Here is a 12,923-nt window from a genome sequence, read left to right as displayed (position 1 = left end):
GTAGACAATGAAAGTGCTTGTGTCAGCTTCACAAGTCCGCCTCTGGAGGACGCCAGGAGCAACCCCCACTGTAGGGGGGCCTCAGTGAGAGCGCTGTGCTTGAGGGGCAGGGCCCGAGAGACCCCTATGCTCAGGGGTACAGGCTGGGCTCTGCCCAGGTGAGACAAGGACGAATGGGGCCAGCAGGTCCACAAGTAGGTGCAGAGGAAGTGGCTGAGGCCTGTCCCAAAGCTCAGAAGTTGCCCCCTTACAGAACAGTAGGATACCAATGATTCAGACAGGGAGTTGACTTAGCTGATTATAGATGTGGCCACCTGTGGGCAAGATCCTGGCAGTTACTTTGAATCTCAGCAGCAGCCCTGGGACAGGGTTTGTGGGCTGTGAAATTGGCTTGGAGCCTCCCGCCTGGGACCCTGGCCCTGCATGTGCTCCCCACTCCCCTCAGTGCAGAAGTCCACCTGGGTTCCGGTTAACCTTTGTGTTGTGCACTCGAAAGCCCCTCTGCCTGCAAGCCTCAGCTCACTCACTACCAGTCTCCACCTCCTGCCCAGCCTGAGCTGTCCAAGCCCTGACTTTTGCCCTGTGTGGAAGGCTCACCCACAGCCTGGATCGGATGCTATGTATGTTGTGTTCCTTTTAACATCCATGTTACAGACAACAAACAGGGGAACCCAGGTTAGGTCCCAGAATCTAAGCAGCCAGCCTCCAGAACTGTGTGCTCAGCCCCACAGTGACATTCCATGCCACAGGCTTGCAAACCCGATTGATTAGGGAAGCACACAGCAGCAATAGGCTCCTCCCTCCCTAACCTGAGCAGTCAGCTCTTAGAGGGCCCAACTCATCCCCCAAAAGTTGATGGCTGCACTACCCCAAACTGGTGTGCAGTAGAGATCTGTACCTTCTCAAGCACCACCCCACTTGGACTCCAGCTTGCTGGAGAGCCTCAGCCTTCATCTACACACACAAAAGTAGATTCCCTCCCTACACGCCCTTCCCATTGCTGAGTCAGGCTCTTCCCTTCACAGTAACTTATCAACCTCACCGCACCACCCCAACCCCATAGCAACAGGTGTTCCAGATTACACACAAAGGATCCTTGTGCCAGTCACCAACAGCGAGCTGCACTGAAGAGCACTTTTCTACTCAGACATCAAATATGCACCTGAACTTTGGAACCCTGTCTCTGGCCAGGTAACCTTCCCTGGACCTGAGCAAGTGGGACAGATGGTGTAAGTGCTTCTCAAATTTGTAAACACACAGGTTGATGACCTGGGGGTGGGGGGCTTACCATGTTAAATTGCAGGCTCGCTGGCCTGGAGGTTTTTTGCTCATTCTTAAGAGCCCCCAGGTGATGCTGCAGGTCCATGGAGCCTGAATGGTTCTAGACAGTTTTTTTAGGAAGAGTTGTGTTTGTTGTATTTTCAAAAACATACATGGTTTTGGGAAATTTCCACTGCTCTACTCACACCGCCATCTTGGCTCCGCCTTCCTCTGGACACCTTTTTTAAGCCAAATTGTTCTTCACTAGCCTTTTAGCCTTACTCTCCAAGTTCTTAGTTCTAGTCCCTTCTCTTCCTCCAACAGACCGTGTTTTTCCACAAAGATGCTCCTTGTGTAAGAGAAGTTAACTGAAGGACCCAGGAAGGAACCCTCCCTCCTTTTCAACACCAACTACCCATTTTGACAATTTTTAACTCAGCCAGTATCTCAATACCAGTGCTCCACACTGCCCCTGAAAATTCTAAAACACGGTACACACCTTCCTAGTGTGATATTTTGGTGTCCCCCGCTCAATGCATACCTTTTTCCCCACAGCCCATGTGTTCCACCGTGGCAGAGGGGATACAACAGGGCTGGTTCACCACAGGGACCCTCATGTGCAGCCTCATGGAAGGTGCCCCCTACATTACACTGCCCAAGAAAATTTCAAGTCTAAGCAGCTTTTCAGCATATGCTCACCATACTAACCTCACCCAGAACAAAACCCTTCAGAGAAGTAGACACACACCTGTATCCATAGCTATTTTAAATTCTTTCAACAAAGCTAACTTTCAGAGTCTAGGGGGATGGTGAACAAAACTTCCCAAATTCTCATCTAATGGGGATTCTCCAACTACACTGCTTTATCAAACCAGCCCTCATCTACAGATTCCCTCCCTATACAGCATTTCCTAACAATTATCTAACCTATCAGAACACATCTCAATTACAGATTTAAACAAGTCATGTTTACTCTGAAATGTGGTACATTCTACACCTCAGGAGCTTTATAAAGGGAACAAAGTTTGCTGTTAAATGGACATTATCTTTATTTAGAAAGCAAAAATCTACACTAAAACCTCAACTTGAATGCCACCTATGAGCCAGCTCCTTCTAAGATGCCCCATTATGAGCAAATTTCAAAGAGATGCAATCAAGATTGAGGGGCAGCTCCTATCCCAACCCCTGGCCCCCAGACCCCACGCCACTCTTAGGAAGCTTCTGCACATGCCAAGCATGCGGTGAGGGCACCGCCGCCTCCCCCTCGGCTTTGTGCAAATGCTTTAGCAAGTCACAGGCAGTTCAGAACCAGGTCCTGCACAGCCAGGCCAGACTGACAGCCCTTCTACAAGGGCCCCAAAGCTACCTTTACCTTCAGGTGCACCGGAGGGAAGTCAGTCTGAAGACAGCTACACGTCAACAGCCTCAACTGCCGAGCCACCGCCACCCCAGGGGCGTGGGCCACTGCCACCTAAGCCACAGGCAGGAACAGAGCACCAAGCTACAGTCCACATGACACTGAAGCACAGACAAGACAAAATGCGGTCTTTAAAAGAAAAATTTATTTGACAAGTTTCAACTTAGCGCAATACACCTAAATCACAATACAATCAAAGATTTAAATCAAGGCCTCAGAATTTCATACAAACACCAAGACCAAAATCCTAAAGTGTTGGTATTGCGTCTCAAAATTTTCCCCATTAACTTAAAAAAAAAGCGCTTAAACTTACGTGCCTTATATTATTAAATGAAACTAGAATTAACAAACATGCCAAATATTTCACTTTTGTAGACACAGCTCCTATATTGTTTTACAAAAAAGCATGTCTTTCAACATGCATCCCCCAACAGTGTTCAATGTAATGTGGTATAAGAGCAACATTTAACATAATTCAACTGCTTTAACCTAAATACACTTACTGCTTAAGTACATCCTACAATATAACTAACTTGAGAAAAGCTGAAAGTTTAACAGTTAAACGTGGCTGTCACATCCTACATGAATTTAATGTGCTCAAAAATACTGAACCTTGAGTCTTTAAAACAATCCTGATTTCAACAATTAAGAGTGAGCATCAATCAATCACAAGCTTGTACTGCAAAACTGTTAAACTTTTTTTTCTTTAAAAAAATGTTGACCAAGAGTCAGTGATCGGAATCAATTACATCCCCCATCCACCACTCATACTGGACATGCCAGCAGCCATCCCTCCCGCTCCGTTCACTTCCACAGATGCTCGGCTTCCACTACTGTAGTAGCTGCTGTTCACTGCTCCTTGGGTGCCTGCAAAGAGATCAATGTGACAAGTCAGGAGAAGTATCAGGTTACCAGTAAAATAAAACACGTAATATTCCAAGAAAAAATTTTAAAAGTATACGACTACAAATGGCTGCTGTCCAGGTGGCGAGAAGCATGTTTGGGAAAGGGGACTCCCGACTCCAAACAAGTCTCAATTAACCCCTTTTCTCTGCAGTACCAACTTGCCAGACTCTTGTGCTACACCATTTAATTGGATGCTTCAGGATCAACGTGGAAAATTAAGTTTAAAGGAAAACTAGTGTTTTTCAAAAATTGCAAAATTACTTCATGTTGTTTTTAAAACTAAACAAGGCATTTAAAAAAAATTTACCATAAACATTCACAATATGTCCATCGGATGGCATATATGAATAGGGAGCACGGGGCAGTCTCTTGCTTTTCCTATTCACGGTGGGCAGGAAGTGAGCCAACAAAGTCGGACTGAACTCACTGTGCCCAGAATGGCAGCCTCCATGGAGTTAAGTCAGAGCCACTGACTGCTATGGAAGTAGTGTCCTTACAACATATCAGTATTTGCTATTGGGAATTTAAATTATATTTCTTGAGAAAATATTTACCTATGCAATGTTTGATTGAAAATCACTGGAGTTTTCCTGTAAAACTTGGTCTGCAAAAGGATTTTGTAGGGTAAGACTATAATACCAAAATCACCATTCTTTAGACCAATTGAAAAAAAAATTAATAAAACCAATCCTAGGTTAACTGACTAATAAATACGGTTCTGAACCCAACCACCATTCTACTCTTTAAAATTCTCCCTCCATCTGAAATGGATTTAATGCTAACCAAAAAACAAAAAAACAATTTTCTTTCATGTTTTAATAAATGGAGGCAGATGTTTTCTGGCTCAACATTACTCCAACTTTCAATAATGACTAATTTAAATTTATAAATACTTTTCCCTCCCAATGATTAGTTCTGAAAATTAAGCTATTAAGAACTGTTATATTAGGATCAAAAGCATACAGTTAATAACCCAGTTTCACCAAAGAGGAGCCTGCATATTCCCAGCTAAAGAAACCTGCCTAAAACTTACTCTAAGTATATAAAAAAACACACTTACCATATCCACTCATGCTGCTCTGGCCACCATAGCCACCTCCATAACCACCACTCAGCTGCTGGCTGGCTGGGCCACCATAACTGGACTGGTTTGCTGTTAAGAGAACATTAGAGCCTTGTTCCTTGTGCAGTGTGGTACCTGGTGGTACTGGGCTTGTAATTCTATGATTTTTCAGTCTCGATCTTACATTACTATAACCCTCTGCCTCCTATTATCTACAGACTACCCTTTCTATCCATACATGAGCTAGTCAAACATTTTTTATAAACCAAAAGTCCAACAGTATACACATCAGGAGGACTAAACCCACAATTCCCTAAGTAGAGACATTTGGAGACCTTATGAAACTGAACGGGGTGGAGTTTCCCCCACAATTTGCTACATTAAGGTTCTGTCAATACCCAGTTATAACTAAACACCTAATTAAGCCCAAATGATCATGCCCCAAATGTCCAGTCATTTTGATCCTATGCTTTTGGCTAAATATAAACTTCAGATTTATGCTCCATACTTAGACGCAACTAATTTTTCTCTAGTCCCCTCCCCCAAAACCACCTAAAACTAATTGGCTACCTTACAATTCTAGGCAATCTTATGCAACTCCCAACAATTTAAGCCAGACACAACTCATCAAACTTACTTGCCTAAATTATGCTACACTCATTAAATATAAATGTACTTATATAATCGACTTAGATATAAAAATTTTGGTTTAAAAAAAAAAACGATATTTACACAAGCCCATGCCTCCCATCATTTGGCTACCATAAGCACCACCGCTTGCTCCTGCTGTAGAATTCAAGAAGAGTTCTACATATCTGTGCTCTGAAATGAGAGAAAAGGTATACAAGGTTAGCTTAAAAAAAAAAAAAAAAAAAAAAAGACACTAAATTGATATTTACACAAACTCATGCCTTCTAGCATTTGGCTACCGTAAGCACCACCGCTTGCTCCTGCTGTAGAATTCAAGAAGAGTTCTACATATCTGTGTTCTGAAATGAGAAAAAAAGAGTTTGAGTGTTGGTGAAATAAACAAGATAAGCACTTTAAAAGTTCTTATACAAGCAGATCTGTGAATTAGATTTAGTAAAGAAATTCTAACTGCTTTGCAAGTGATTTAGTTTCAAAAAGCTTGTTTTAAAACATTCACCTAAATTGCTTTTTACATGTGTCAATTATACACACTTCAGATCAATGTTTGTATCACAAACCCCTTTCAGTCAATTTTAAAAACTCACGAACTTTTTAAACACATACCAAAAAACTAACCTATAATCAGAGAACAAAGAGTCTGCATCCTTACTACTCCTTACTATAAGACCTTACTACAGGACACTCGCATCACTTACGCATATTGGCTTTGTCTTTTGACATGGCCGCCACAGCATCTTCATGAGTTGCAAACTCGACATCTGCTTCACCTGTTACTCTGCCATCAGGACCAATTTCAATATGTACTCTCACAGGGTTGAGTGGTGAAAAAAACTAAAAGTATTTCAGAGAATTAAGTCAGTATCTATTATTATAAAGAACTTAATACAATTTTTAACATGATTTTCCACTTAAGTAGAAGTTTTCACAGCAATGCTGAAATAAACTACTCTTGAATAAATTTATCTTACACTTACATTATAAATGTCATTCTCAGTAGCTCTGTAAGGTAATCCTCGCATGTGTACACAGTGTCCCGTTGTGCTCTGGAAAGTAGAGCCACCATCCCCATATCTGTGATCAGACATTCCTGAAAAACAGTAATTAAGGTCTACATTGACAAGAGTGTAAGTATCCTTCAGTTGAGATATTCAATTCTTACCTTACCTCTTCCAAATCTATCTGACCCAAATCCATAGCCATCATTATAGCCATTGTAATCATCATAGCCTCCATAACCTGAAAGACAAAGTATCATCAATCCAACGAAACACCCAAGGAGCAGACCTCGTGACCCCTGCGCATCCTTCACATACCTCCACCGTAAGCACCACGCCTCATCCTTTCAAAGCCAGCTCCCCTGCCAATGCTGTTATACCCTCTGCCAGCTCCAGGTCTGTCATAGGGACCTGGCCGCTGCATGGCCATGAGCTTTCGTGGTGGATCATAGTGAGTTCTAACTTCAGCTCGACTGCTCTTAAAGATTTCGATATACCTAAAGCATTGTTCACAAGGGAAGGGGTGGGGGAGAGAAAACTTTAGTTCATTTCATACAGACACTCAGTTACACAAGAAAACAATGTAGTCATAGCCATGAAACTGACTAATAATTAAAGCCAGATTTCTTATATTTGCATAGGCAATGACCAGATAATCACTCAATTTTAAGATTACTTAATGTAAACGTTATAGAAAAAAATCTCCTCTAAGGCAGAGCCCGACCTTAGGGGTAACAGAGGAGTACTGTGTTTCAGTTTCAGGAGGGAAAGAATTCCACTCAACTGTCAACATTTCATGTCTTAAATCCATGGGCAGCATGTATAGCAAGTGGGCTAAAAAGCCAGCCTCCACCAACAGTCTAGCCCACACTACACATTTCCTTTCGCCAATACCCCAGCCTATGCTTTTAGTAGGAATCAGCATAGGTAAGCGCATGCTTCAATGAAAAATAGTCACAAGCAAAGAGAATAAAACCTTTTGTGACAATTTCTTGAAAGCTATGCTTATTAATACATATGCAGAATATTTATAACAGCAAGAAAAAGTTTGTTGCATTTCAACTTTAAAAACAAGATCAGAAAGTATCACATTTTCTTATGGTAATATTAATTTACTAGGTGGGTGTTATTACAGCTAAAGCCAGGTTTGCACTAACTTTTTAAAGCCATAGTCTCTCAACTCCACCAATTGGGGTTAATTAGGAATCTTAGGAAATTGTAGAGTAGACCAAATTAACTGGGGACAATTTTTAAACCTAAAATTTAATCTCAATGCATCATGGACTTTGGCATAGAATTGTTTTTAAAACTGGCAGAACATCAATCAACTAGGACTAGGAAATCCATTAATTTCCTCCTTCTAAGCAGAGAGAATATGGATTTAATTGTTTACCATAAGAAAAGTGACAAATCCAACCAACCATCCATCCCCACCTGTGCCCTATTCTTTCCTTGTGTTTCTTTAGAGCCTTTTCAGCTATTTCCTGTGAAGCAAACTGCACGAAGGCCTCCCCCGTACTCCTCCCCTGGAAGTCCACCGGCAATGTTATCCCATTTGGCACGATTTCCAACCCTTCAACCCAAGGACAAATAACCCCAGTAGGGGGGCAATATTAACATCACAAGCCCAGAAATGATTCTTCTTATAGCTTTAAATAAACCAGAATTTTAACTTTAGGTGAACGGTATGCTTTCAACAAGTACTCTTTAAATATGCATTGCAGTAATATGAAGTTCCATTATTACAAAGTATTAATTCTTAACACACCCCATGGCACAGTATATATAAAAAAGAACTTCAACACAGGATGCATTAAGAATTCAACAATTAACACTCTTATCTATGTAACTTAATGTTGAGAATTACAGAAGAATTTAATAAAGTTCAAGCATTAAATACAACAGTTTTACTAAATTCAAAACACCTTTTACCTCATTGTATATTTCAATGTTTTTAGTGGAACTTCAATTAAAAAATAATTTACACATTTAAACATTTTATATACAAATTGAAACAAAGCGTAATGTCATATAATTGACAAACATACAATCTAAACTTTCAACAAATAACTGATCTACACAGCACAATCATGCACTCTTATTCTCTAACAGTAGTTATGATTCACTTCTGGAAATTCCGTCTATGAAAAATCCTTTCCGTGGATACATTCCCAAGCTTACAAAAAGGACTTAAAGCACTTTCCTAGAAGATATGAAATTATGTTCATATTTAACGTTGACAGATAGCATTCAATTCTCACCAATTTAGACAAAAACAATCAAAACAGACGACTTCAAAAATTCTGGCAAATATTTAGGAGTTGATAGTTATCTATTAATGAGGATTTTCATACATACTACACTGAACCATGAAAGGATTTAATTCGTTTATCACATCACAAATATTAATAGTATTTAAATACATGATCTAACATTCTGCTAAACATGCAATTATAGGCTCTTCAGCATAAAAACATTCAAATACTTTAGGCCCAGAACAGTTTCATCCTGTTTCAAATTACTGAAACTATGTTCAACCTACTCTTACAGTAGAATGACTTTCAGAAGTTAATCATTACCTCGCTAAACCACTTGCTTCCGTAATAGTTTTTTTTTTTGCATAAACAGAATTAGACCTTTAGAGACATTTCTGGTCTAATGACCCAGTGTGTCTTACAGCACAGACACTTGTAATAATTAAAGCCACCTAAGTCAAACTAATCTATTATTAAGGGATCTTACCTTTAAACTTGAAGTACTTTAACAGCATTGTGAGGAAAGCAGTTAAGTTGTTGAGGATAATCCTCAAAGACTTACTCTAAACTACAATACTAAATATAGGCAAAGAGTTAACATTTTGGAAGTATTTCATTTCCACCTTTAAGATGGGCTTAAATTATTTGAAGGTCTCCAGGAAGAAGAAAACATTAATTCATGTGCATATACTCAAAACTTGTTTAAATAATCTAACCTACTCCGACTTTGAGGTCTATTAAATGTTGCCAGAAGCTAGCCAGAACTCACTGCTCAGGAATGAACACGACTACATACCTGAGAAGAACTGAACAATTTCTTCCTTGCTACATCCAAAGGGGAGTCCTCTAAGTCGTACAAAGCCATCATTGGCCGTGTCAGGACTATTTGGACCAGTATGCTTCAACACCCAATCCATTTCAACGTTGTTTGACTTGAATACTGAAAGAGGTGCTTAGAATTAGTCAATTTTGGAAAGTTAGAGAAAAAAGTTCAGACTTCCTGGGTCTTTAGATAATCTAGGAAGAGCTGCCATAAACTCCCTTAGATGACCATTTCCATGCGGTCAAATACCTAAAATTCAGAAGGGGTAAAATACATCTCTATGTGTTTAATATTTACTGTTACTAGGGCAATGTAAATCAAACCTTCAACATATCTGTGTCCCATAGTTTCTCTGTCTTTTTTCAGGGCCAATTTGACTTCATCTTCTGATTCAAGTTCAACAAAAGCCTCGCCACTCGGTCTGCCTTCTCTGGTGTAGATGAAACGAATACCTTGAGCCCCATTTTGAATTTTGCAGTCTGAAAAGAAAACAACTGTCAATACATAATAAAATTAAAAATCACCTCTGGTTGATACAGAGGAAATGCTTAATGTCCCCACTACAAAGCAGATCATCTGCAAAGCTCAAAATGACCAAGATATACCAATTCTTAAGGTTTTCTCTGTTAAGTAGGCAATTGTCCTCTCCTGCTCAAACTTTGTTATTCCCCATATTCCCAATCCATCATGAATATCCAGTATTCAAACCAGTCTCTTAAAGTTCTCTCTTAAGTCCTTGCCACCAAAGTGTCTCCAATTAAACATCCTTATTAATTTAGCAAAGTCAAGTGTGGACCTTGTGATTTTCATTAGGTTTTCTAAACGCAATTTCGAATTTTGGTTCTAGGCATTTGACGGTTTTACCTTACTGGCAGCAACGTTACAATTTCTCCTTGGAATCCAAATTGCAGGGCCATTACTCACCTGAAGGGGGTCAGTGTTATCAAGCTAAAATGCTCCCAGTTGCAGTTAAAGTCAAACCCAGTCTTGCCCATTGTCAGGTGGGTTCCAGTGTACTTGGTTCTTGCTTTACAGGTCGTTTTCTGTTCCCAACGCTAAATTCAGGTAAGTCAATGCTACAAATGTCCTTCCAAAACCTGTAATTTCCTCCAAATATTTATCAGTCTAATCTTACCCTAACAATGAGAACAACGACATTTGGGTGCAAATTTTCAGGAAACCTACATACTGGAAAAAAACTACATAGGCAACAAGTAGACTTCCCTGGGCTTCAGTGTCCCCATCTGTTCAGTGAGCCAGTTCAAGAACTAGATGAGCAAGAACTCTTTAATTACCACTCTTGATTAGGAAAACTGTCTGAAATTAATGACATTTTTTAACTTTTGACAACGGTTACACTTTGAAGATTTTGCAAAATGGTTACTTGCCCAGCTACTGGGCAATTTTCTCAAGATGGGGGTCGCATTTATCCTTTCGAAAAGACTTCCAAAACTCGATAATATGGGCGAATGTAGTTACCACATTGGTTTTCTTGTGAAACCTTCCTAAGAGTGTATATTAATAATACCTTTTAAAAATTGTTTAAAAAAACAAAAGACTTCCACAGACAAAACTAGCAATTAAATTATCTGCCCAGAGGCCCGCACTCCCCCAAGAGGGCCGGCGGGCGGGGCTTTCGCAATTTCCATTGCGTAACAGCCGCCGGCCCAGAGCAAGCAGCCCTGTGGGAACGGCTGCCGCCCGCGCTCCGCCAGGGGGCGCCCCGGGCCGGCCCGCCCCGCGCCCGCCGCCTCTCCCCGCCCGCCGGCCTGCCCGCCCCGGAGGCCTCGGCCGAAAAACTCCCGCCTCTGCTTCAAACTCACCAGAAAAAAAACGCTGTACTTCGTCGGCCGAACAAGACCAGGGCAAACCCCGGACCTTCACCACGAACCCTTCTCCGCCTTCCGTGCCCAACATCATCGTCTCCAACTGGTTCCTCGCGTTCAAACAGACTGCAAAGCGGGAATGGGGTCGTCCCCGGGTAATGTTAAAATGAAGCTGCCCTCCGCCCTCGAGACGCCCCGCCGGCCCGCAGCACCCCGGTAATACCGAGACCGTGTCGAGACGCCCAACCCCGGCGACTCCCAACACCCGACACCCCCCTATCCGGCGGTCATGCCCCTGAAGCCTCTCTGGGAACCAGGCCCCGGAGACCCAAGCTTAGAGGGCCCCGGGCTAGCGCCAGCGTGGAGACAAGGAAATGGCGGCGGCCGCTTCCGCTCCTCCTCCGACATCTCACACAATAGAGTCGGCGCGGCCTACAGGCCTCGCGGCCCCGCCACGACTCGGCGAGCCACTCCTGGCTCCGAGCGGCAGCCCACATCTTGCCAAGGACCCCCAGGCTTTGCAGAGGGCTGGGGGTAAGCAATCCTCGCAAAAAATAGCATCCTCGGGGGCCATCGGGCGCCAAAGACAGACGACAAACACCCACCTACACCAACCACTTTGGCGTGGCTGAAAAGAAATGGCCAGTAGGCGCCTGCGCAACCTAAATATGGCCTTTTTGAACAACTTCTGCGCACGCGCAACCAGGTACCCGCACCGCCCACTTGCGTCACACGAAGATCGAACGCATGCGTAACTTTCTGAGCCGGCCTTCCTCCTGCCAGCAAGTTATTATGCGCCCGCGATTTGTGATCAACCTCTTCACCGCCATTAACTCGCCAGGCATTTCTGCGCCTGCGCCTTCCCGCGATTATTAAACGAGCCTTCGCCGGTTAGCATTGTTTCCTGCGCATGCGCCTTCTTCAAACCGTTCTCGCTTTACCCACTAGAGGGGGGAGGGGAATGGCGGCAGTCAGCTCCGCGTAGGGGCAGCTAGCTTGGTAGTCCCAGGCTTTGGGTTGTAAGAAGGTGACTGTTTTCCTATCCCTACCACAGCTTGTTATCCGCGCTCCTAGGCAACTTTAAGGGACAGGCGGTTTCCGCCCTCGCGCCGCGTGTACTCCCTTTCTCCCAAAGCGAGCCTGTCACCCTCGGCCTCCTGGGGGCTGCTGCGGACTTAACATCCCCGAAGGCACCCCCGCGGCTCCTGGAGCACGTCCAGACCGTGTGTGCCTCCACTTGCCCTTACCTGCCGCTGTTGGGCCTTGGGCCCCGACCGCGCAGGGTCCCAGTGCTCGGGTCTCAGTCCTGTACCCCGCTTTTGGCCTAACGTACTCGCACCCTGCGAACCCCGCTGCTGCGCCCCCGGGTCGGCGGGCCCTGAACGCCGTGGGGCGCTCGCACGAGACGGGTAGCGGGATGCCGCGCCTCGAGGGCGCCGGAAGAGTCCCCGGTGCGCGCCGGCCTCGGCCCTCTGGGGCTGTTTCTCGCTTAATTCTCCCAAGACTAAGTAGGTACCGTTACGTCCGTTTCCTGGGCAGAGACACTGGGAAAGGACCCAAGGTCACCCCGTTGTGCGCACAAGGCACAGAGACGGTAGTGTTCACGGTTTCCAGCAGCACTGTGGGAAATTGTGGCCTCCCAGGCGTCCCCTTCTCTGATCTTGCCTGGCCGCCACCTCGGTGTAAATTAACAAGGCAGTGTTGGTCAATGGATGGTTTTAGTGCTA

General features: G+C 43.6%; 1 protein-coding gene across 5 annotated transcripts; it reads right to left on the bottom strand.

Annotated features, from left to right (window-relative positions):
- Positions 1-2,804: 2,804 nt before the first annotated feature.
- On the bottom strand, positions 2,805-11,974 carry HNRNPH1 (heterogeneous nuclear ribonucleoprotein H1). Of its 5 annotated transcripts, none has more exons than XM_073221743.1 (13): positions 11,802-11,974; positions 11,194-11,322; positions 9,694-9,849; positions 9,344-9,487; positions 7,727-7,865; positions 6,611-6,789; positions 6,462-6,533; positions 6,272-6,405; positions 5,993-6,128; positions 5,558-5,635; positions 5,379-5,468; positions 4,644-4,736; positions 2,805-3,544 (listed from the first exon to the last, which is right to left on the bottom strand). In XM_073221743.1, the coding sequence occupies exons 2-13, from the start codon at positions 11,288-11,290 to the stop codon at positions 3,423-3,425; spliced, it is 1,440 nt and encodes a 479-aa protein (XP_073077844.1). In that variant the 5' UTR covers positions 11,291-11,322; positions 11,802-11,974; the 3' UTR covers positions 2,805-3,422. The 5 variants fall into 5 exon arrangements, with proteins under 5 accessions (XP_073077844.1, XP_073077847.1, XP_073077846.1 ...); XM_073221746.1 differs by lacking the exon at positions 11,802-11,974 and adding an exon at positions 4,138-4,187 and having other exon boundaries at positions 5,576-5,635; positions 11,194-11,788; XM_073221745.1 differs by lacking the exon at positions 11,802-11,974 and adding an exon at positions 4,138-4,187 and having other exon boundaries at positions 11,194-11,787.
- Between the last annotated feature and the right edge of the window lie 949 nt (positions 11,975-12,923).

This window comes from Manis javanica, chromosome 14 (assembly GCF_040802235.1).
Source record: "Manis javanica isolate MJ-LG chromosome 14, MJ_LKY, whole genome shotgun sequence".
NCBI classification, from domain to species: domain Eukaryota; kingdom Metazoa; phylum Chordata; class Mammalia; order Pholidota; family Manidae; genus Manis; species Manis javanica.
This window is presented reverse-complemented; position numbering and strand designations above follow the sequence as displayed.

What these genes read in the sequence shown, in the direction of transcription:
- HNRNPH1 (XM_073221743.1), bottom strand. Translation starts at nt 11,290, where the DNA reads ATGATGTTGGGCACGGAAGGCGGAGAAGGGTTCGTGGTGAAGGTCCGG. An exon ending in AATTGTTCAGTTCTTCTCAG is followed by an intron (nt 7,866 to 9,343) that starts GTATGTAGTCGT and finishes CTTGGGTTGAAG; the next exon opens with GGTTGGAAATCGTGCCAAAT. An exon ending in GAGCAGCATGAGTGGATATG is followed by an intron (nt 3,545 to 4,643) that starts GTAAGTGTGTTT and finishes ATCTCTTTGCAG; the next exon opens with GCACCCAAGGAGCAGTGAAC.